The sequence below is a fragment of the Zonotrichia albicollis genome, chromosome Z (genome assembly GCF_047830755.1).
Source record: "Zonotrichia albicollis isolate bZonAlb1 chromosome Z, bZonAlb1.hap1, whole genome shotgun sequence".
In the NCBI taxonomy this organism is placed as follows: domain Eukaryota; kingdom Metazoa; phylum Chordata; class Aves; order Passeriformes; family Passerellidae; genus Zonotrichia; species Zonotrichia albicollis.
This window is the reverse complement of record NC_133860.1, coordinates 6,536,839-6,560,983: the sequence shown is the minus strand read 5'-3', so window position 1 is coordinate 6,560,983 and position 24,145 is coordinate 6,536,839. Positions and strand designations below refer to the sequence as shown.

Here is a 24,145-nt window from a genome sequence, read left to right as displayed (position 1 = left end):
GATCACAAGGGAAAACAACCATTTTCTGAACCCGTGGTTCATGGGCAGGGAGGATGGATACAGAGTGGGCTCCCCTCAGAGTCTGTCCACGTCCACCTGCACATGGTGATATTCACAATATGCATCAGTGATTTACACAAGGAATTAGGAGGGAGTGCTCCTTAGTTCAGCAGGAAGCAGCAGGGCAGGAGAGGGGAGAAGGGCTCACTGGAATGGGATGGGGAGTCAGAGTGAGTCTGCAAATGGCCACTGCAGTGTGCAGGGAGAGGCTGTGGAAGGAGAATTGCAAAGGGTTACTCAGAATGGGAGTAATTAGCAGAATTCGGGTTGAAAAGGGCATGAAAAATACCATCACCTGGTCATGAGCTATCTCACCCTGTGATGTATTGACAGGAGTGCCTAAATCCAACCTGGAGTAACCCTTCTGATGCCATCAGTGCTGGGAATGTCTGGCTGTGGGAGTTCTGTGTCTGGCAGGGGTCCCAAACTTCAGGGAAATAGCGCCCCCATTGCAAAAGGCAGGGAGAAGAGGGAATCCTCAAAGGCCTGAGAGTCTGTTTTATGACAGAGAATTGTATTGGTGGGAAGACTCAAATTTTTGAAATTTTTGAAAATGTTCTTCAAAAAGAATGAGTTTGTTATTCATGTCCACTTGGGACAGGACAGAGAATCCTGAGCTACAGTTCCAGGTGAAGTGGTTCGTGCCAGACCCTTGCAGCCCTGGAAAACCATTTTTAGTGTGGAGTCCCTGTAAGACTGAAGAGAAGGTTAGACTGAGATTCGTTGGTGTCAGCGCACACCCTGAAGTGCAAAGAGCTGACACACTGTCAGTCATTTCCACTTGAGTTACCTCTGATTCCACAGAAAACTGGCACTGTGGCTTGTGGCTGCTGGTGTCAAGAAGGTGACCGGAGGACTTTGTAGAAGGGAATTCCAGTGTAGGGGTTGAAAAGAGAAAGGGTGGGGCTGGGTGTCCAGCTTGGCAGCAGCTCTGCTCCATGCAGCTCTGGGGTTTCTGGAGCTCAGGCTGGCAGCCCTGCAGCATTCCCCTAAGTGAGAAATAGCTTCAGTGTGTGAAGGGAAATGAAATAGTATTTTACTATTAAATTAACTAATAGATCAAATGCCTTGAAATGTGCTTGCAATCATGTAGAATTTTCTCCAGTTAACATTTGCTGAATGACACCTTTCAGATCCCAGTCCCTCTTAAACCAACTTGGGATGCAAACTTACAGGGCTTTTCCAGTTCCAGAGACGTGGAAAATGCAACCTTGATTCCTTATACCCAGTTCCTAGCCCAGAGCAGTGTCTGTAACAAACAGAAGGATGGCAGGCCAAGGTGGCCAACACCTCGCCCTTGCAGGTGGCACCTGGGATGGGTTTGGAGCATTGTCTTATTGTTGCAACACCATTGTTTGTTGTGATTCTGTCGTGTTCAGAATCTTGGGAGGAGCAGCTGTCTGGAGGCAGGGAAGGGGAGTCCCAGCGTGGTCCTGTAGAACCTTTCCTGTCACCCTCCTGGTGCTCTTCAAAGCTGTAGATGGAGAGAACTGGGCTGTGTTGTGCCCCTGCCAGCATCTCCATTGGTCATAACTGGGTGATTTTCTTGCACCAAACCAGACAGTTCTGCCTCCCTTTACCCTCTCATTAAATCAGAGCCTAGGAAAAATGTTATTCCCTCCAAATCTACAAGTATGATACGTCGGCTGTCTATGCAAAATTTCCCAAGTAACCTAGGGTGTCATTGCCAGAAGTTGTGGGTTCCTTTACCTGTTGGGCTGTGCATCTCCAATCCTAGCCCATGTTCAAATGAACATGTTCACTCACTCCTGCAGATGTTGCCATCAAAGCAGTGCAGGTTCCCTGGGTTTTGGGGTAGTTCTGTGTTTTTGAGTGAATGTTTTCAACTAAACAGTGTGTTGGAGCTGGGGAGGGTGGGGAGACACAAGCCTTTGCTAACCCTGACAGACCTGAGCAGTGCTAGGGAGGAAAAAACCAACAGAAATTCACAGTGTGGTACCAGAGAAGCCATGGGATCATTTCTTTTGTTATTTGCAGATAATAAAATTACCCAGTGGGAAGACCCCAGACTGCAGAACCCAGCCATCACGGGCCCAGTAAGTACTGCTTCCATGAAATATCCTGACTGGGTACAGCTGCAACAGCAGCAGGCCCTGCCTGCTCCCCACATCAGGAGCTCTGACAGTCCACATCCGAGGTTGGAAAAAGCTGGGAATGTCTCACCAAGCTCTGGGCAGTCCCCCAGATTGTCCAGGGTTTGGGGATGGTCATGCTCATTCTGCACAAGTCCTTGGGACTTTTAAGAGTTTCAGGACACAGCAGATGAGCCTGCCGCAGGGTTAAATTCCAATTGCTTAGTAATAATATCAATAATAGTCACTTTTTGACCATAGTTGCTTTTGGAGGGATTTACTCATTTATCAGACATTTAAAACTGGAGATCCTCACACACAGCACTGTGCAGGTTGCTGACAGGCCTCTCCCCAGAAATGCTGAGCATAAATGAGAGAGACTATTTGAGAAAGTTTGTTTGAAGGAAATGAAATTATCATGGTCCCCTTGAGCAACTGACAGTGGTTTGTTTGTTGGTTTTAAGAGAAAGCAGGAGCTAATCAGTTTCACAGAGGCACTAAGGATTCATCTGAATGCTTTCAATGTATTTCTGGTGCCATGACAAACAGAATTCCTTAAATTGCATTTCACATAGTGTTTAAATAAAGGAAACACGTAGGAATATTATTAAATGGCTGTAGTAAAGTCATATTAACATCAGTAAAATGATCAGAGTAAAGTGATGTCATTTTGTGGGATTTTCAAATCTCTCCTGGCTGCTGTGCCTCATGGGTGGGTTCAGGGGAGCCCATAGCACAGTGTGTGGGCTGTTCATCCCTTTTGAGTGCTGCGGGGTATCAGAGTGCTGAGCAGCAGGAATGACAATGACACGTCCTCCCACTGCTCCCAACAGGCGGTGCCGTACTCCAGGGAGTTCAAGCAGAAATACGACTATTTCCGCAAGAAGCTAAAGAAACCTGTGAGTAGAACCAGCTCGGGGCTGCAGGACACACCTGCCAGCTTACTCCATTGTGCTGCTCATCAGGGGCTCAAGCAGGAGCCAAAAACATGAAGCAAAGTTTGAATTTGATGGGTTTCTCAACAAAAAGCTTTTCTAAGTCTTTAAGACTCACATTTTTCTAGATAAATGCAAATGCCCTTAAAATAGAGCACAGTCAATGTTTCTTCTTTTTTGTTTTGTTTGTTTGATACTTTTCTTGTCATTTTCATCAAATATGTACCATAGAAATCTGCAGCACTGTTCTGGAACTGGCCCAGTTTGCCCCATGCTCTCAGCCTGTGGCCTGGGAGAGCACTGGGAAATAAAACCATGGGGTACTGGAGCACCAGGTTTCTGAGCTGGCACTGGGCTGTTGTCAACCAGAAATTTGCCCAAAGAATTATTTCCTGAGACTAACAAGGGTAATCTAATCTTCTTTCAACAGGCTGACATACCCAACAGATTTGAGATGAAATTACACAGAAATAACATTTTTGAGGAGTCCTACAGAAGAATCATGTCTGTGAAGAGACCTGATGTACTAAAAGCCAGGCTCTGGATTGAATTTGAGTCAGAAAAAGGACTTGACTATGGAGGTGTGGCCAGAGAATGGTTTTTTCTCTTGTCCAAGGAGATGTTTAACCCTTACTATGGTCTCTTTGAATACTCAGCAACGTAAGTGTCCGTTAAATATTTGTGCTTTCAAGGGATACACTTTACATTTTGCATAAGAGGCAAAGTTGCTGTGGGCAGAAGTAGCTCCTCCTTCCCGGGGTGCCCTGTTCCTGCTGCCCTTCAGAGAGCCTCTGGAGCTCTCCTTGAGAACCCAGAAAATATTTCCATTGCTCAGACAATATCCAGAGCAGCAAAAGTGCAGTTTTTGAGGCCAGTAATGGTGAAGGGACCAATGTCAGAGAAGAGCCCAGAGCTCCAGCACTGCTGTAGAGCAAGCTCAGAGTGCAGCTGCTCGTTGGCACAGCAGCAGCCTCCCAGCAGTGTAAAGTGTAAAATCTTGGAGCAATGCGTTAGTGCAAGGGGAGAGGGCATCTCTTGCTCCCAGTGGGTTTGGGTGGCTGCTGGGGCAGCCCTTCAGCCCTCAGTGGCTCCGTGATGGCACGGACTGGAAAGGACTCGGACACAGCCCCATGGCGCTGTGGAAGGGACATGCCACCAAGCACAAGTCATTTATTAACATAGCTGAGTATGTGCTCATTTAAAGACTTGGTTCTTTAGCTATTTTTTTTCTTTCCCCAAAAAAGGGACAACTATACACTTCAGATTAATCCTAATTCAGGTCTCTGTAACGAAGACCATCTGTCGTACTTCACGTTCATTGGCCGGGTGGCCGGCCTGGCCGTGTACCACGGGAAGCTGCTGGACGGTGAGTGCTGCTCTGCTGCTGCTGCCACTGGGCTTTGGGGAAGGAAATGCACCTGCTTGGGAGCCCTGGGGATGGTCTGGGACTGGCACTGTTGAGACTGAAATGGTGATTCACAAAATTACAGTGCCTTACTCAACAAGTGGGTTTCGTACAAAGTTTTGCTCCATTCTCCACTCCAGTTAAAACTCCAGAACCAGCATGAGCACTGTCCCTCAAGGAAAAGCATGGAATTTGTATCAGTCATTTCCATGAAAACCTGCAGCCAAACCAGGGGGGTCAAATGCAGCATATTTTGATATGTAAAATTACTGCTGAATGATTTCATTACAATTTCTGCTGCATTTTGAAGTCTCACACCAGGCAGACATTACTGATCAGATTTTCCTGAGCCCTGGTGCAGAAGAGGAAACGGAGGAAGCTCAGCAGCCTGGTTTTCAGGCAGCTCCTTGGGGAGAGGAGCAGTGATTTTAAATGGGATAGTGTGCCCTGAGCTCAGTTCCCCAGCTCTCTCTGCCATTAATGTTGGGGTGGTCACTGGAGTGTGGTAGTTAGTGGATAATTGTAGAAACTGAAATGCCAGGGGTGGTGCCCTCAAGCAGTGGTACCTCTATGGAATGTGCAGGTGCAGAGCAGGGCAGGTAACGCTCTCCTCTCTCTCACAGGCTTCTTCATCAGACCTTTCTATAAGATGATGCTGGGCAAGCCCATAACGCTGAAGGACATGGAATCAGTGGTAAGACCCCATTTAACCCTTGCCAGGTCTCACAGGCCATGGGTTTCTACAGCTCTGCACTAATTGCCCATTTTCAAACTGTCTAATTGTGATCTGCCCTAGGATAGTGAATACTACAACTCTCTGAAGTGGATCCTGGAAAATGACCCTACAGAGCTGGATCTCATGTTCTGCATAGACGAGGAAAACTTTGGACAGGTATGTAAAGGTTATTTACATCTTAGAACTGGTTCTTGCCAACAAGTACCTCATGCACTGCTCAGCCTTCACCTGGCTGTGTTCCCAGCTGGGACTGGGTGTGCCACATTCCCACCAGGGAGCTGTGCCATCGCTGGGACAAGCTGGAAATGCAGCTGAGTTAAACACTTGCAATGAGGAGGAATAAAGCCGTCCCACAGTCCAGCTGGGACACGGTGCAAGCCCAGGGACTGCCTGGCTTCTGAGGTCAAAGGTGTTCTCAGAGGAGAGGGGCACAGTGATGCCAGGGAGGGCCTCTCTGTCCTGCCTGTCACAGGGGCAGCTGGTATGGCAGGGGGAAGCTGCCACGTTTAAAAGGGTCACAGTCAATGGGTGACTTTTGCCATTACAAATGAAAATGTTGTAGACATTAAATTAATTTGCTTAGAGACTTTTATGACCTTTTTTAGTGTCTGCACTTTGTTTACTTCTGAGGCCTTGGTCCTACGACTGGACCTGGGGACTATAGGGCTTTTTATAAAAACTTACTTCAGCAATTCAAACTATGCACTCAGTGTCCTGTCAAACACATTCTGATCCACTTTTCAGTGTGTACTGCCTTTCTCCTGAAGCAACATAAGGTTATGGAGTACATGGAGAACTAGGGAGAGTATTGAAGCCACAGGATAGAGAGGTTTTGTAATACACTGGTTGGCTTTGGCAGTTTCAATATGTGATTTAGCCTCTTTTATTATAAAAACTATTACAATTTTGTACATGTAAAGTACCTACTTAGTGGTTATATAAACATATCATTTTGTTATTATAAATAATATTATTACTAAATGGCCAGCCTTTCTCTGCCAGTTTTCTGTTCTGTTGTGCAAGATTGTTCAAAAGTGTAAATCAATTTACTAATGATTTCCTGATACTGCTTGTAAAATGCTGCTCGGGGAGAGTGGGTTCTGGGAGAAAGTCCCAAATGTCCTCAAATAACAGGAGGTGTTTTGGTCTTGTGAAATGCAGACATATCAAGTGGACCTGAAGCCCAATGGGTCCGAAATCATGGTAACAAATGAAAACAAGAGGGAATACATTGAGTAAGTATGGTTATGGAGCATGCCTGGGGGGGAGAAAGAGCAGTTGTACTTACAATTGACCCTGCTGCTGTTCCTGTCCTTTGTACTGCACAAGAGCGTCCGATATTGCTGGAAAAAAAACAACTTACTGTTAATCGTTGGTTATATCCAGTCAGACATAAGAACAAAGGGTAAATGAAATTCCATGCTTTGTTCTCCTGGAATTCCCCCCTATGGAAACGTGCATCTCCAACGTCTGGCTTGAGTTCACATGTGCCAGAAGGTGCTCTCCAGCCTGACCTTCATCCCGCTGTCCTCCTCTGCCAGTCACAGACCAGAGCCAGGATTCCAGTGCCAGCATTCCTAGCAAACATTGGCCAAATCTGAAACTAGGTTTATTTTCAGCTTTCCCAGTTCTTTCGCCTACCAGGATGTAAAATGCTAAATTCACTTATACCTGCTGGCATTTTAAATCAGGGCCTTTTCCAAGGTGAAAGACATTAAAATTGATACATTCATGCAAATTGGGAATTCATTTCCAGTGCCTGGATCTGGACCAATTCCATGCCTGGAACTGATTTTTTGTGCCTGCACCTGTGAGGTGTTTGTGCTGTGGGTGACTGGTAATGAAAGCAAGGTGTCCCTTTGACGCTGCAGTTTATTTCTTTATTCATAGGTGAGATGCTGTCCTGACAGCTCTCCTCAGAGCTTGCAGACTTTGCTGGGAATTTTTAATCACTCAGTGCTCTGGCAGAATAAAATGTCTGCTCACTTAGGTACCTACAGGAGCGAAAATATTCCCACTGGGATTTGGTCATAGTCACTGGGGTTTTTGTTCGTTTCTTCAAAATTCCATCAGCCACCAGCCATTGTATTGGAACAGCTTATTGGTGAAAGCTGCTTAGTTAGCTGAACCCTTGGCTGAGACCTGCTAACGAGTTTGTTTTCCTGATGGGGTTTTGTTTCTTTCTGCAGCCTGGTCATCCAGTGGCGGTTTGTCAACAGAGTGCAGAAACAAATGAATGCCTTTCTGGAGGTGAGGCTCTTTAGCTCCTTTCTTTCACAAAAGTAGGGATTTTTCTTCTAACACTGATTTCTTCCCCACTGGTGTCTGTGAAAAGGGAGCAGGGAGCTTGCAGGGAATGCAAATAGAATACTACGTTTATGATTTTTCAGTTTTATCTTGTGTGAGAATATATCATCTTTCCCTTATGAGAATAAGGGCATTCTCTTTCAAGTTTAATTATTGAGCTTGAAGTAATTTGGTCATTGATGTTTTTAATTAGGATTTATGTGGGATGAGAGTTTTAACTTTGCTCTTTTTCTTTTTAGGGATTCACAGAGCTGCTTCCTATTGATCTGATTAAAATTTTCGATGAAAATGAACTGGAGGTGAGTCAATTTGGTGCCCCAAGCTGACAGTTCTGTGACATGCACCATGTTCTGGGCTCTTCAGTCATCCATCCCTCTCCCTACGGGAATGTGCAGACACAGCTCTCTTGCTCAGAGTTGGAAATTAGATGTTTCTTCCTAATTAATAAATGTACTCATGGCATGCAAAGAGCTGCACTAGGGAGGTGGGTGAGGGTGTGCCTCTGCAAGCCTGCAAGTAGCTTAGTGGGTAAGTGCCATGTGCCTCAGCCAGTCACATGTGAGTTGCTGTCCCATTGTGGCAGCGTGCAGCCCTTGTGCAGTGACTGGAGTGCTCTGAAGAAGCTCTGTATGTCCCCTGTGTGTGCACAAATGACTGGAGGTCAGAGTCCTGAGGGAGTGCAGGGCAGCACGCGCTCCTTCACACCCCACCCTGGTGTTTCCCTGCAGTTACTGATGTGTGGCCTTGGCGATGTGGATGTCAACGACTGGAGACAACACACCATCTACAAAAACGGTTACTGCCCAAATCACCCTGTTATCCAGTGGTTCTGGAAGGTAAGACTGGCACCACCTCTGACTGGTCCTGTAAGCGAAAGTTACTGCCCTTTTTTGCAGTCATTTTTCTTCATGCAAACTGCTAAGAATGGGGAGTGTTGTGCTGGGGGCAGGAGCTGCTCCCCTCTCACTCAGGCGAGGGCAGGTGGAGCTCTTGCTAGAGCAGCTCCCAGATGGCACCTGGAGCAGAGACCATCCCTTGTGTCCAGAGAGGTGGCTCATACAAAAGGGGATTGCTGCTGGCTTTGGGCTGCTCTTAGGGCCCATCCAGGCCAGGGCAGGAGGCCGAGGCTGACGGTGTCCATTTGCCAACAGGCTGTTCTGCTGATGGATGCTGAGAAACGGATCCGGCTCCTGCAGTTTGTGACTGGGACGTCACGCGTGCCTATGAACGGATTTGCTGAACTTTACGGTGAGCTGCTCGTGGCAATCCAGCCAGCCTCTGATGGACAAATGCTGACCTCTGAGCTGAGCCCTTGGCACTATGCAAGCTCTGAAAACCGCTCACTGGGCTTGGAAAGAGAGAACCACATTCATGTTGCTTTAATGTACCTGTTACAGGTGAAGAATCCAGCCCACAATTGATGCCAGCATTTCACGTTAAAAATAATATTGAGGCACTCTCTGTAGTGTCCAGCAGTTTCTGTTTCATATGGTTTTCATTTTCACCCAGGTTCAAATGGTCCTCAGCTGTTTACAATAGAGCAGTGGGGAAGTCCTGATAAGCTGCCCCGGGCTCACACCTGGTAAGTCACCAAAGCATGAATTCCAGAGCTGCTCCTGCCAAAAGGGCCATGCTGCTGACCATTCTCAGCTCTGCATCAAACAGCATTTAGTTCTGCGGGTCCCCAGTGCCTTCACAAACTGAGAAACTGAAGGATATTATTTTATTTCCCACATCCTAGTAAGTGGATGTAATGAACTACAGCGAGTCAGACATCACCAAACAGCCATAAAAAGCCCATAAATCATTGGAGAATTGAAAACAAATGTAAGATTATAAAATAATTTAACCCTGGTTTATAGATTTTGCAAACATTGAAAGCATCCAGTACAAATTTGTCTTGCTCTGTTACATTTCAGAAATGTGGCTTTTTAAAGAAAAATGGTGCTGAATAGACTGTAGTACAGACTAGGGGATCTTTCTGTGAAACTAATAATTCTATAGAATAATGAGCTTAAATTACAAAAAAACCAACCCTGAAAACAAAAGCACAAAACCTACCAAACACAAACAACAATACTACCCCAAACACATTCCAAAATCAACCCATCCTCTTTGGGTTCCAGTTGTCTGCTAGCTTTTTACCTTTAGAAGATTTACTCTTGGATGTTTAATCTTTTTCCCCTCCAGAGACCAAAGGATCTGTGCACTAAATCCAGAATATCTTTGCTGAGCTTCAAGAAATCAGTCCTTTGACAAAGATTGTTTTCCATCATCTAAATACAGTGAAGGGCTTTCTGTTGGCTTTTTTCCTGTCTGAAATGATTCTTACCAAATTCCTGCTTCCAGCTTTCCAAAGGAAGGCAGCACACAGTTACTGGAGAGCTCACCCCGGGCAGGTGTGAAGCATGCAGGGAACACTGTGGACCACAAGCTGTATTCCTAACCAAGACTCCTAATTATTTAATCTTTTCTAGTTCTTTAGAACTCTGTTTTCCCCTAGATTATTTGAGTGACCCTTTGCTTGTCCCTTCCAGCTTTAACCGCCTAGACTTACCTCTGTATGAATCTTTCGAGGACCTGCGGGAGAAGCTCCTCATGGCCGTGGAGAATGCCCAAGGGTTTGAAGGGGTGGATTAACTTGGCAGCTGCCATTCCCTCTCCAAGCACGTTCTGCTGGCTTGGGCACCTGCCCGAGGGACTCGAGGGCTCGTGGCACAGCAGTTGCCCGGCGCTGGCTCTGGAGCAGAGCCCGGCAGCGCGGGGCCGAGCCCGAGGCTGGGGCTGGCACCTGGGGTGGCCTTGCTGATGTTCCCGCACCAGTTGTGAACTGATCACACCTCAGCAGGACTTACTCTATTTATGTTGTGCCTCTGTAGGCAAAGCCCTTAATAAATATTTTACACAATTTCTAATGGCAATGAACGGGATTAATCATTTTACAGGTATAGTATTACAACTCATGTTTACTTCTTAATTGATTTAAGCATTTTCAGATTTTATTTCATTACAATTAAATATCATATACTTGGAACAATGAGCATTTTTCTTAATTTCATACCAGACTTTTTTTCAAAGCACGTTGAGCCTTGTGTTCCTAAACCAGGACAGTAGGAGAAAGCTCTGTTGGAAGCTTTACCTCCACAGGCTGTCTCTCAAAAGCAACTCTTCATTAAGCACATCACTGTTGTTCTGTATCCAGAAGTATGGGCTGGATGTTGCATTTTTGTATAAGTACTAGAAGAGTGTCAAGGCACAGCAGAGCCCTGACGCAGCATGTCCAGATCTCCGTTCTACTGAAACTGCCGAGCTGTACATGTGCTACAAAGCATCTGGGCTGGGGCTGGCATTTAGCCTTTTAGGAGAACATGCTGAACCCTGTCATTCTCTCTGTACAGTGATCCGTTTTTCATCCTTTCTGCATTCCTGTTTGCAATGGAGGCATTCCAAATGAAATCTGGCACTCTGGAACACAGCTCTGTTCTGGCTCCTGTTTGTGTGCACTTGCTAATGAACCTAATTAACACGGGGGTTGTTCATTTCTAACAGCGCTGACTCTGAAGGCACTTTCTGTACCACCAGGAAGGCAGACCTGGTTTGAGCATAAAGTTAATGGGATTTACTCCTTCCCACTGCACATGTCCTTCTGCACATGGTGAATTTGGCTGCTGCTGTGTAAGAGTAAACCCCAGCACCTCTAGACCGGAGCCTGCAGATGTGTTCCTCAGTAATTGTTTCTGTGATTTCTTTTTTACTTACAAAAACTTATTTAATATACACTGCTATCTAATTCATTTTGTTACCAATGACATGTTGCATGCCTAATCTATAATGTCTGAGTTGCATCTGTTTTCTGGCAGATTAAAGGTGACAGATTTGTGCTTGCCCCAGTGCAGTGACATGGTGACAGCACTGCTGGAGCAGGGCTGGTTCCACTGACCTGCAGCTCTGCCCCAGCCTGCTCCCCAGCATCCAAGCAAGATGACACCACTTGCCAAAACAAACTTTCACCTCACCGCCCACAGTTTTTGAGCCCTAGCCTTACCTGCGTGTCCAGCCTGCATCCAGCCACGCCGCGGAGCCTGGGATACAGCAGCACCCAGCTGGAAAGAAGCCTCACTGCCAGTAGCATTCAGCAGTTATGGTCCCAGTCCTGAGGAAGATTAGGGCAATACTTGAATGCAGTTCAAGATTCCTTCTCTATTAAATATGCTTCCTGACATTCCTGCCTGACCTTTTCCATCCGAGGAGTGAGTTGGAACACAAGACAGTGGCTGGCATCAGAGTAGGCAGGAATGCCGGACTGACTGCTTGGCTCTGGGGATAGAAGAGATAAATCCAGGTATTGCCACTGACCTGCACATTAAGCACAGCTGACTTTCGCGGAACCCCGGAGAGTCCCGGGAGGCAGGGCCCGAGCGGCATCAGGGGCGGGCCCGACACAGGTGCGCGGGGTGGGGCCGAGGTGATTTAACCCCCGGACATCGCCGGGCGGCCATTTACTCACTGTGAGCGCGTGAGGGTAGCAGCTGCTTGTCCCGGCTTCCCAGGTGAGTCGTGGGGGCTTCGGCTTCCCCACCTCTCCCCCTCCTTCCCGTATTCCTCTTCTTTCTCCCCCTTCCTTCTGCCTCCAAAACCTCCGCGCCTTCCCCCCCACCTAGTCCTCCTTCCTTCTCCCCGTATTCCCCTTTTTCCTCCCCATTTTTCCCTTTCCTCGGCCCCCCAAAAACCACTGCTCCTCTCTCCCCTCTACAACTCCCTTCCTCGTATTCCCCTTTCTTCTCCCCCGTCCCTCTGCCCCCCCAGCCCTCCTTCCTTCTCCCTGTATTCCTTTTCTTCTGCCCCTTCCTCCCACGTCCCTCTCCCTCCAAACTTGGGTAGAGCGAGCCACAGAGAAAGCGGGGGAGAGGAAGGAGAGCATCAGGTCTCACCCGGCAGGTGTCGGATGAGCGGCCCGAGCGGGGCCCCGCTCTCACCCCGGGCGCGGTCGAGAGCGACAGAGGGGGACCGGCTCCTTCTGCCCGCGGCGCTCCAGCCCCGCTCGTTCCGGGGCGTCCCGCGGGGTGCGCTGCCTCGGGGGCCCGTGGCGGGCTCGCTGTCGCCGCGGGGGCTGCAGGGCGGCGCCGTGCCCGCCAGGGGGCGCCACGGGGGCAGGCGGCGGGAGCGGCGGGGCCCGTGGGGTCCCGGGGCCGGCAGGGGCAGTCTCAGTGTCCCGCCCGCTGCCAGCCGCGATCCGGCGGCTGCTCCAGGGAAAAGCGCCGTCCTCCTGGCGGGCCCGGCAGCGGCACAGCCCCGGCGGGACCCCAGCCCCGCGCCGGCCGGAGCGGGTGCGGCAGCGCCGGGCTCAGTCCCAGCGCCCGTCCCGCCCGCGGCGATGCCGGTCCCGATCCCAGCCCCAATCCCGCCTCGATCGTCCGGCCCCGGGACTCACCGCCCGCCGAGCAAGAAGCGGCTCTGCCCAGCTTCCGCAGTAGGCACCGGCGGGACCAGGACCCGAATCCCCGGGCCCAGATCCCGGTCCTGGCCCCGCCAGAGCGCCTCGGGCTCCGCGCAGCGCCGGAAGCAGCCCCTGCTCCGAGTTTCCGTACAGCGCCGAGCGACGGTCCCGCCACACGCCGAGATGAGCATCCACCGTAGAAAGCGGGCCGGGCGCGGATCCGCCGGGATTTAGGGGCGCGGGCGGGGCGGGGCCCCGGGGGGCGGGGCCGGCACAGGTGCGGGGGGCGGGGCCCTGAGGGGCGGGGCCAGCACAGGTGCGGGGGGCGGGGCCCCGAGGGGCGGGGCCAGCACAGGTGTGGCGAGTTAGACGTGCACAGGTGAGCGGCGGCTCAGAGCGGTTGCGAGGGGCGGGGCTTAGAGGATTTAAACCGCGGAGAGGGCCCGGCGGAGCCATTTGCTCCTCGGCGCTGGGTAAGTAAGGCTGCGGCCGGCCGGCCTCCTTATTTCTTTCTCCTTTTATTTTTCTGCTGCGTTTCTTTTCTTTTTTTTCTCTGTTTCTCCTCTTTTGTATTTCTTTTCCTCTACACCTCTTCTTTCAACCCTCCCTTCCTCCCCTCCCCCACCCCCCACACCCACCCCCCCCCCAAACCCCCCCCCCTCCCTCTCCCCCCTAGCCCTCCCCTCCCTCCCCCCCTACGGCCGCCCCCCGCTCCCCCTCCCTACTGCCCTACCCTACCCTCCCTAACCGCTCCACCCTCTCCCCCTTGCTTCTACCCGTCCTTCCCGCCCCAGCCGCGCTCCCCCTCTGCCCCCTCTCCGTGCTCCCTTTCCCCCCCGCGGTCTCTCCCCACCTGCCTTCAGTCCTTCTTCTCCGTCCACTCTCCCTTCCCCCCCTACCCCAGCTCCACCTGCCCGCTTTCCATGATACCTTCTGCCCCACACCTTCCTCCTCCTTCCCTTCAACCTGCCTTCCATCCTTCCTTTCTTGTCTCCGCCCTGCCTTTCCCCCAGCCCTGGCCCCTGCTTCCCTGCACACCCCAGTCTCTCCGCACCTGCCCTCTCTCGACTAGCCCCTCTGCCCCCCCCTATTTCCAGTCTCCATCTCCTGCTCTCTCTCTCTCGCTCTCTCTCTCTTTTTCTTTCCTCGCAGCCGCGGGGCTCGGGGTGCCGGGCAATAATAAAGCCCTGAGGGCCGGAGCCCGGCGCCCCCGCCCTCGCTGGGGCCCCCACACGGGGCGGAGCCGCTCTGCGGGTCCCCCCATTCCAGTTCAATACACCGCCCCACACCGCCGGGCTTCCGGCTGTCCCTACATCACACTGGGGGGTGCGGGTTACAGCGGCCCCCTCGTTAGGAGGGGGTCCGGGGGGTGGTGGGGGGGGGGTTAGGAAAGGGCCCCCTCATTAGGAGGGGGTCCTGGGAGGGGGGGTTAGGAAAGGGCCCCCTCATTAGGAGGGGGTCCTGGGGGGGGGGGTAGGTAGGGCCCCCTCCGGAGGAGGGGGCCCCGGGGGGGGCGGGGCGGGCCCCCTCCGGGGGAGGGGGCCCCCTCGTGCGGCCCCGGGGGAGGGGGGCGGGGCGGAGGGGGGGCGTTCCCCCCTCCAGGCCCCGCCCCCCTCCCCCGGGCCCCCTCCTCCGGACGGGGTCCCGGCCCGGCCCCCTCCCGGGGACCCCTCCCCCGGACCGGGGCCCGGGGGGGAGGGAGGGGGGGCGGGGTGGGGTGGGGGGGCCGGACGGGGAGGGCCGTTCGTGTGTGTGCTTATACGTGTACTTGTGTTTCACGGAGCAGAGTGACGTGCCCCCTCTGCTTCCCCCCCACCCCACCCACCCCCCTCCCTCCCCCCCGGGCCCCGGTCCGGGGGAGGGGTCCCCGGGAGGGGGCCGGTCCGGGACCCCGTCCGGAGGAGGGGGCCCGGGGGAGGGGGGCGGGGCCTGGAGGGGGGAACGCCCCCCCTCCGCCCCGCCCCCCTCCCCCGGGCCCCCTCCCCCGGAGGGGGCCCGCCCCGCCCCCCCCGGGGCCCCCTCCCCCGGAGGGGGCCCTACCTACCCCCCGCCCCCCCCCCCAAGGACCCCCTCCTAGTGAGGGGGCCCTTCCTAACCCCCCCCCCCAAGGACCCCCTCCTAATGAGGGGGCCCCTTCCTACCCCCCCCCCCCAAGGACCCCCTCCTAATGAGGGGGCCCCTTCCTAACCCCCCCCCAAGGACCCCCTCCTAATGAGGGGGCCCCTTCCTAACCCCCCCCCCCCCAAGGACCCCCTCCTAATGAGGGGGCCCCTTCCTAACCCCCCCCCAAGGACCCCCTCCTAATGAGGGGGCCCCTTCCTAACCCCCCCCCCAAGGACCCCCTCCTAATGAGGGGGCCCCTTCCTAACCGACCCCCTCCTAATGAGGGGGCCCCTTCCTAACCCCCCCCCAAGGACCCCCTCCTAATGAGGGGGCCCCTTCCTAACCGACCCCCTCCTAATGAGGGGGCCCCTTCCTAACCCCCCCCAAGAACCCCCTCCTAATGAGGGGGCCCTTCCTAACCCCCCCCCCAAGGACCCCCTCCTAATGAGGGGGCCCTTCCTAACCCCCCCCCCCAAGAACCCCCTCCTAGTGAGGGGGCCCCTTCCTAACCCCCCCAAGAACCCCCTCCTAATGAGGGAGTCCCCCACCCCGGGACCCCCTCCAAACAAGGGGGTCTCCAAACCCGATCCCCCATCCCGGGCCCCCTTCCAAACGAGGGGCCCCCGTGGGATGGGGGAAGCGGAGCCCCGGCGGCGCCCCCTGCGTTCACAACCATGGAACTGCAGGGGGACACCACCGGGGCTCCAGCGGGGCCGCGGGCGCCGGACTCCGGCCCTCTGGGCTTTATTATTGTCCGGCACCCCCCAGCCCCGCGGCTGAGAGGAAAGAAGGAACGGAGAGAACGGGAAGAAAGGAGGGACAGCAGGGAGGAAAGCGATAGGAGAAGGAAAGCCCGGGAGGGGGGGAAGAGAGGCAGTGGATAGAGCAGGGAGAGAGAGGGAACAGAGTGGAGTAGCGGAGTAGGGACAGGACAGGAAGGAGTGGGGGGTCGGGTTTAGGGGAGAAAGAACGGGATACGCGGAGGAGGAAGGAAGGGTACAGCGGGGGACAGGAGGGGCAGCCGACAAGGGAGGAGAGGGAAGGGGGTGAAGAGAGAGAAAGAAAGAGAATACGGAGAATTGGAAAGAAAGAATAAGGGGGGGAAGGGCGAGGCCGAAATGGGAGGGAAAGGAGAGAGCTTTGGGGAGGAGAGGGAAAGGTGGGAAAGGCAGAGAAATAAGGGGAATACGAGGAGGAAGAAAGAAGAGCAGAGGAGGGGACAGAAGTGCAGGCCGAAGCACGTCCTGTCCGGGACTGAGGAGCCCGGACAGGAGGCACCCGTCCGCACCGGGCTCAGAGCGAGCAAATGGCGGCCGCGGCGGTTACTGGCCCTTAAATCACCTCGGCCACGCCCCGCGCAGCCGCTCTGGGACGCCGCACACCTGAGCCGGATCCGCCCCTGAAGCCGCGCCCCCGGTACCGCCTGTCCCCGCCCCCGCCCGCCTCCGGGCCCCGCCCACAGGGCTCTTCGGCTCTCTTCGGCTACACTCGGCTAAACTCGGACTGGTTCGGCTAAACTCGGCTGAACTCGGCTCGTTTCGGCTCAGTTCGGCTACACTCGGCCACAATCGGCTCTTCGGCTAAACTCGGCTTAGTTCGGCTACACTCGGCCACAATCGGCTCTTCGGCTACACTCGGCCACAATCGGCTCTTCGGCTACACTCGGCTTGGTTCGACTACACTCGGCCACAATCGGCTCTTCGGCTAAACTCGGCTCGGTTCGGCTACATTCGGCTACTAATTATTAATTATAAATTTTATTACTAGTAATTATTCTTTAACTAATAAAAATTTTAACATTAGGGAGTAATTCATTATTTATAACATAATGAGCTATAATTACTCATCAATTATAAAATTACTTGTAAAGTAGTAAATAATTAATAAATGGTGACGTCATGAATAATAACTATACAATTATTCTTGAAGAAGAGTTAATTATAATAATTATTATTGACTAGTAAATGACTGAGCGAGCAGAACGGAGCTGCGCCGAACTCAGCGAGCGGCACCGAATTCGGCCCAATCGCTTCCCCCGTCACACGGGGGCGCCCTCCTTGGGAGAGGGTCCCGGGATGGGGGATTAGGGATTGCCCCCTCCGGAGGAGGGGGTCCCCGAGAGGGGGGCGGAGGGGGGCACCCCCCTCCAGGCCCCGCCCCCTTCCCCCGGACCCCTCCTCAGGACGGGGTGTACCCTGGCCTGCTCCCGGAGACCCCCTCCTCGAGTGGGCTGGGGGGAATCAGGGGGGGATACGTCACTCTGCAGCGAGAACAGACGTAAAAAACCCCGCACAGACACACACGAACGGCGCTCCCGCCCGTCTTCCCCACACCACCCGCGCCCCTCCCTCCCCCCGGGCCCCGTTCCAGAGGAGGGGGTCTCCGGGAAGGGGGCGGGGCCTGGCCGGGGGTGGCCCCCCTGCCCCCCTCCTCCGGAGGGGCTCACCCCGACCCCCCACCCCGGGACCTTGTCCTCCGGAGGGGGCCCTTCCAAACCCCCCCCACCGTCCCCGGGACCCCCTCCTAATGAGGAAGTCCCCCCCCCACCACCCCCCGGACCCCCTCTTAACGAGGGGGCCGCTGTAACCCGCACCCCCCCACCCGCGCCCCCCAGTGTGATGTAGGGACAGCCGGAAGCCCGGCGGTGTGGGGCGGTGTATTGAACTGGAATGGGGGGACCCGCAGAGCGGCTCCGCCCCGTGTGGGGGCCCCAGCGAGGGCGGGGGCGCCGGGCTCCGGCCCTCAGGGCTTTATTATTGCCCGGCACCCCGAGCCCCGCGGCTGCGAGGAAAGAAAAAGAGAGAGAGAGCGAGAGAGAGAGAGCAGGAGATGGAGACTGGAAAAAGGCGGGGGCAGAGGGGCTAGTCGAGAGAGGGTGACAAGGACAGAGGGCAGGTGCGGAGAGACTGCGGGAGGGGGAAAGGAGAGCAGGGAGAGGGGGCAGAGAGGAGCCCGGTTGGGAAGGGGGAGAGGGAGGGGAGGACTGAGGGGGAGGAGGGGAGGGAGGGACGGTAGAAAGGAGAGGTATAGAGAAAAAGAAATACAAAAGAAAATAAATGCAGTAGAAAAATACAGGGAAAAAGAAATATAGAGGCCGGCCGGCCGCAGCCTTACTCACCCAGCGCCGAGGAGCAAACGACTCCCCGCCCCGCGCAGCCGCTCTGGGGCCCCGTGCACCTGTGCCGGCCCCGCCCCTCGCGAAGGTGCCGGCCCCGCCCCTCGGGGCCCCGCCCCTCGCGAAGGTGCCGGCCCCGCCCCCCAGGGCCCCGCCCCTCGCGAGGGTGCAGGCCCCGCCCCCCGGGGCCCCGCCCCTCGCGAAGGTGCAGGCCCCGCCCCTCGGGGCCCCGCCCCTCGCGAAGGGGCCGGCCCCGCCCCCCAGGGCCCCGCCCCGCCCGCGCCTCTAAATCCCGGCGGATCCGCGCCCGGCCCGCTTTCTACGGTGGATGCTCATCTCGGCGTGTGGCGGGACCGTCGCTCGGCGCTGTACGGAAACTCGGAGCAGGGGCTGCTTCCGGCGCTGCGCGGAGCCCGAGGCGCTCTGGCGGGGCCAGGACCGGGATCTGGGCCCGGGGATTCGGGTCCTGGTCCCGCCGGTGCCTACTGCGGAAGCTGGGCAGAGCCGCTTCTTGCTCGGCGGGCGGTGTGCGACGTGCTGTTCCCTGGAGCAGCCGCCGGATCGCGGCTGGCAGCGGGCGGGACACCGGGACCCCACGGGCCCCGCCGCTCCCGCCGCCTGCCGCCGCGGCGCCCCCTGGCGGGCACGGCGCCGCTCTGCAGCCCCCGCGGCGACAGCGAGCCCGCCACGGGCCCCCGAGGCAGCGCACCCCGCGGGACGCCCCGCAACGAGCGGGGCTGGAGCGCCGCGGGCAGAAGGAGCCGGTCCCCCTCTGTCGCTCTCGACCGCGCCCGGGGTGAGAGCGGGGCCCCGCTCGGGCCGCTCATCCGACACCTGCCGGGTGAGACCTGATGCTCTCCTTCCTCTCCCCCGCTTTCTCTGTGGCTCTCTCCAATGGAAAAACCTCTGGGTTTATAATGCCAGGGGAACCTGTTACCTCCTTTTTTCCCGAGCAGAGGAGATTCTGAATTGGAGAGACCCCCAAGGATCATCAGGTCAAACGATGAGAAGTTATTGGCCCATCTAGGGGTTGAACTCAGAATGTTCATATTCTCAGCTCCTAAGCAAGTTCTGGGATCACGAGAAAGGGCTAGGATGGGAATGCTGCTCCTTCTTTTCTACTAATGCTGTTTTACACACTAAGCCCCTTGAACAACCCTAAGGCAGATCTGGCTGGCGCCTGACAAGACAGCATACATACAACTCCTCCAAATAACCTTAAATTACTGCCCTTTCCAGCATTTCCCCAATGGCTCGGAAGGTGCAACATCCTTTTCCAGGGAGAAATGAGCAAAACAAGTCCTGAGGGTTCACTTAGTCCGTGGCAATCCCAACAGAGAAATGCATTATTGTCATCAAAAGCTTCAAGATCTGTTAAAAATTCAATGACAACACTTGGATGGGATTCCGAGAACCCTTAATAATCTTGGCTCCAGTTTTATGATTTTTTTAGTCCCTCAACTAGCAGCTTGTAGAATTTATCCTGGGAAATAGAGGTGAAGCAGGATTGGTTTTGGACTTTTTTTACTTCTGGGCCCAATCTCCCTCAAAAACATCTCCATGTAGATTAACTCTTTATCCCCCAAATTTCCCTACCTGTCCACTACCAGTAATCCTATTTTCTCCTCACAATGTTCATTCTACATCTTGGAGAAAACATCCATTTCTACACCCAGAATTTTTGCTCCATGTCCACAACTGATGACCTCAATTTACCTCAGGATGTTAATTCCTGAATCTCTGAAGATTATTTTACTTTTCCTCCCCAAATTTTCCCTATCTTTCCACTTCTGATTTCCTCATTTTTACAAGAAAATATCAATCATCTATTCTAGGGACTATCTCCAGTTTTACAACCCAAATTTTCCTTACCTTCTTTTTTTACTCAAAAATACACATTCTTAGATTTTTTTAAGTTTTATCCCCCAAAATTCCCCTACTTTTCGAGAAATTTCCTCATTTTTACTTCAAAATATTTATTTAATACCATGGAGCTTTTCTCAATATGTACTCCCACAACTTTCCCTACTCATCGCCTCCTTTTCCCCATTTCTCATTCTCTTCTCCAGAGAAGGATGGAGACTGTCCTCAGAGGGAAGCACGGCCTGGTGGGCCCCAGCTCTGGCAGCCCGTTTCCTCTGTTGCTGCTGCCCTGGCACGGCACAGGTAAATGCAGCAGCCCTGGCAGAGCAGAGCTGCAGCTGGAGCCAGCCCACACCAGCTTGGTGGTTTCAGCTATTTGGGAATAATTTCACTGACTCTTTGCAGTGAAAATAGGAAGGTGGGGATGAGTGACCAGTACCCTGGGAAGGGCTGTGCCTGGGTCAGGAGCAAAGGGTCAGGGCTTATCTTCTCCTGGTTTGAGGCTGGGTCTGGCAACACCACAACATTCCACAGCAGACTAATCATTTCCTCCACTCTGTCGCTTGTCCAGGCCCTCTGCATACTGCCATCACAGTGGATACACCTCTATGCCACAGCGGCTTTCCATGTGGGCCTCAGGGCTCTCCTCCAAGTAGTGGTAAACCCAATTTCCATTTTACAGACCTCTATTGCTGCTGGATTAGCTAAAGGACATGACCTCCCTGTGAAATCAGTTCTTAAACAAAAGGTAAACTTTGAACCTTGGACTACAGCTAAAAGATAAGAGATGCACACTAGATAATACTTGGCAAATATTAGTTGTATGCCACAGGCAGATACCTTTCTGCTGTACCTCTACATGTTTTAGTGTGCTGGTGCAGCACGGATATTTAGTTTTAAGGGGTTCTTCACAGAGCACAACCATTAAATAACTTCTCCCTGCCTAAAGTGGGGTAACATAGTGTAAGTCCAGTAATTACCTTCCTCTGCAGCCCACCTAGAGTCCAGGGAACTGAGAGCCACCTGTTTGCACAAGTGACAACATTTTCCCTACCACACCAGTACTCTCCTTTGCCCTAGTGCGTTACTTCTGTGAACGGCAGCTTTTAAGAAAATTGTCAAGTTTGAAACAGTTCCTTTTCCTCAGCAATCAAGCAGCTGGCTCACCGTCTCCAATGATGTAATAATAACGTAAGTATAAACTGTGCTTCTATGTTTTATCAATGCCTGGGTACAACACACATTTCAGACGCAGTTTGCTTAACACCACCTCCCAGAGCTTTCACCTGGCACCACGAGAGAAGAAAGGCACCAAGAAAGTGCCACATCAGCTCCTGAGCTCCTTTCAGCTCAGCAGGGCAAGGGGCTGCTGGGGAAACAGCCTGGGAGAGGCACAAGGCAACGCAAGGCCTTCCTACAGCTCCTGCCTGCACAGAGAGCCAGGACAGCTCTCCGTTTACCAGCACAGCTCTGCAAACTTCTCTGTCAGTAAAGCATCGTTCAGACATGTAGCACAGCACCAAAATCATTATTTATCTGGTACTGAAAAGAACTGGGTGCCTTTAGAAAGTGCTGAGGGAAAAAAACCCAAAAACTTAATCCAGCACCATTACTTCACTAGGTGCTGGTTCAGCAAACACACATAAGCAATTCATAGCAACCCTCACTCAGCTTCCTTCTGTTCTTATGCTCAGACTGTACTATCTAAAGCTGACTTAAAAAAAAAAGCCAACCATGAAACCCCCAAGACTTAATGTAAATAAAAGCACAACTTTAAACAACACTTAAAAAGCAACATTAATTCATACTCATGCCAGCTTTCAGGAGTTAAATAAAAATACAGTTACAAATTAAATAGAAGCTTTTTTAGGTTACCACTTCAGCAGAGTAGGAGTATTTTGTCAAATGATGCATTTCAGGAAAACTTAATTTGATGAAAAATTCCCAGTTTGGGGTAAAGGTGAGTCAGCCAGTTCTCACAAACCTGTGGCTGCCACTGCCTGACTTTGAAGGAACTCCATCCCATGCTCCTAGCAGGTACAGTCATTAATCTTCATGCTTTTCAGCAAAATCCTGTGATTCACACAATAAGCGCTGCACTAGTACATACTGGGTGAAATCCAGGCCCTGCAGAAACCACCAGGAATTCTCCTGCCACTGATGACTGCCCAGTGTGCCACCTCTCTAGACCCCTCTGCGAGGCCTCTGGTCCCTCGAGCCCACAGCACCTCCCAGTTCAGCATCCTCAGCATCCTCACTCCTGCAGCCAGACCCTGGGTAGCAGCATTGAACAGTACGGGCCCTTGGACTGAGACCCAAGCACTCTGCTCTCCTCTTCCCGTGGCACCTGGCCTGGCTTCCAGGGAGCCCAGAGCAGCGTGCCCTGTTGAGCCAAGCTGGCATCCACCCCACCCACTGGCTTCTGCCTCAATGGCACTGCCTCTCTGCACGTTTCAGTCAAACCTGACCAGCACTCAGGGGACATGGCCAACTGCTCCCTGGCAGCTTCAATTTGAAATCTAGGGCAACAACTCTGCTTTCTGTAACTACACAGAAAATTTAAACCAAACCATGTCGTGGTCACTGTGACCAGAACCATTACTCCTGCCATGAGTCCTCTATTCACTAACCCCTGTGGCAGAGCACCTTTCCTGAGCTTGTGATGAGAAATTATCCTCAACAAACTTCAGGAATTCCCAGGCTGCTTGTCACAGCAGTATGATACAAATGTCCAGTTAAGTTACTCACTGATCCTAAATTAAAATTGGACTTTACACTCCACTAGCACTCAGGAATGTTCTACTAGCATTTAAGAATTGTGAAACACACATAATCTTGCCACGCAACCACTTAGTTTCAAACGGCCCCAGAGCCTTGTTCACTGACCCGGGTAAAGCAGAGCCCTGGCCCACGCCCACAGAGGCTCGAGAGGAATGATTAATGTTTGACATGCTGCAGCTCACGTATGTGAAACAGCTCCAACTGCCAGCCGTGGGCAGATGGTACCTTAATTCACCAGGCACACTGGGAACACACGAGCTGTGCCACCAGCAGCAGGTGTCACCACACCCACCCCCGTGTCCCTGCCACCCCAGAGCCCCTCTCAGCCAGGCCCCAAAGATCTCCATCCACATCCCCAGCAGCTGTGATCCAACAGCTCTGGCCCCTCCTGTGCCACCGGCTGCCCAGCCCAGGTGCCCCCTGGCACAGTCTGGGGGCACAGAGCAGCCCAGGCACCCCCTGGCACAGTCTGGGGGCACAGAGCAGCCCAGGTGCCCCCTGGCACAGCCCCTGGCACTCTCTGGGACCATTCCCACACGCCACATGCGGCTGGAGGCTCTGGCAGGGACCAGGGCCACCCCATCCATGCCAAAGACAGCTCCACAGCCTGGGAGGGGCAGAAAGCTCTCGCCTCAGTTGGAAAAGCATCAGCTGATATCTGGAGGAAATAACTCACTTCCCACTGGGGATAAAGATTCAAATTTGTATATGTGGTGGTTTGGTTTTTTTCTAGTCATAATAAACTTCTGAGGAAGAAAACCAAGTTTTCAGGAGTATTCTAGGAACAGCAGGTGAGTTCTAAATGTCAGTTCATACAGAATTAATCCTGCAAGCATTACTTAAAATTTGGGTTTTTTTCTTGGTAAGCAGAGAGAATAATATCTGAATCCCTGAATAAGTATTAGAAGCAAATAATGTTGAAACAACTGCAGATTACATAGTTTAAGAGTCTTCACTTGGACATAAAATTTGCAAATTGTTTCTTGCTCTTTAAATGGGCACATTCTATGTCCTATTTAATGAAAACAAAGACGGGTCCCATACAGCATTAACAGGCTCTACAGTGGCTGTGCCATATAACCCCTGGTGAGACTGATATAGATTGACAGAGCAGGTACCTTTGGTCCAAAAAAAAATTTACTGAAACACCTTAGCCTTATCTCCAAATAAGAATATCAATACACAGATATTTAAAGTGGGCATTTGCTGGAAATCAAACAGAATTTTCCTCCCTTCTCCCTTATTTTGTGTTTCTTTTAAAAAGATTACTTTTCACTGTTGGATCTCATTTCTCCATTAAAAGAAAGAAT

General features: G+C 53.0%; 1 protein-coding gene across 8 annotated transcripts in view; it reads left to right on the top strand.

Moving 5' to 3' along the window:
• Positions 1–10,444, top strand: part of LOC141727012 (E3 ubiquitin-protein ligase NEDD4-like) — a 61,520-nt gene extending 51,076 nt beyond the window's left edge. For all 8 annotated transcript variants that reach the window (XM_074532284.1, XM_074532285.1, XM_074532286.1 and 5 more), the window contains 13 exons: positions 2,059–2,117; positions 2,987–3,052; positions 3,519–3,748; positions 4,333–4,454; positions 5,117–5,187; positions 5,290–5,385; positions 6,391–6,464; positions 7,419–7,479; positions 7,776–7,835; positions 8,265–8,372; positions 8,688–8,784; positions 9,046–9,118; positions 10,074–10,444. In XM_074532284.1, coding sequence (XP_074388385.1) covers positions 2,059–2,117; positions 2,987–3,052; positions 3,519–3,748; positions 4,333–4,454; positions 5,117–5,187; positions 5,290–5,385; positions 6,391–6,464; positions 7,419–7,479; positions 7,776–7,835; positions 8,265–8,372; positions 8,688–8,784; positions 9,046–9,118; positions 10,074–10,176 — 1,220 coding nt within the window. In that variant the 3' untranslated portion in view covers positions 10,177–10,444. The remainder of the gene's footprint in view (positions 1–2,058; positions 2,118–2,986; positions 3,053–3,518; positions 3,749–4,332; positions 4,455–5,116; positions 5,188–5,289; positions 5,386–6,390; positions 6,465–7,418; positions 7,480–7,775; positions 7,836–8,264; positions 8,373–8,687; positions 8,785–9,045; positions 9,119–10,073) is intronic.
• Positions 10,445–24,145: the final 13,701 nt, after the last annotated feature.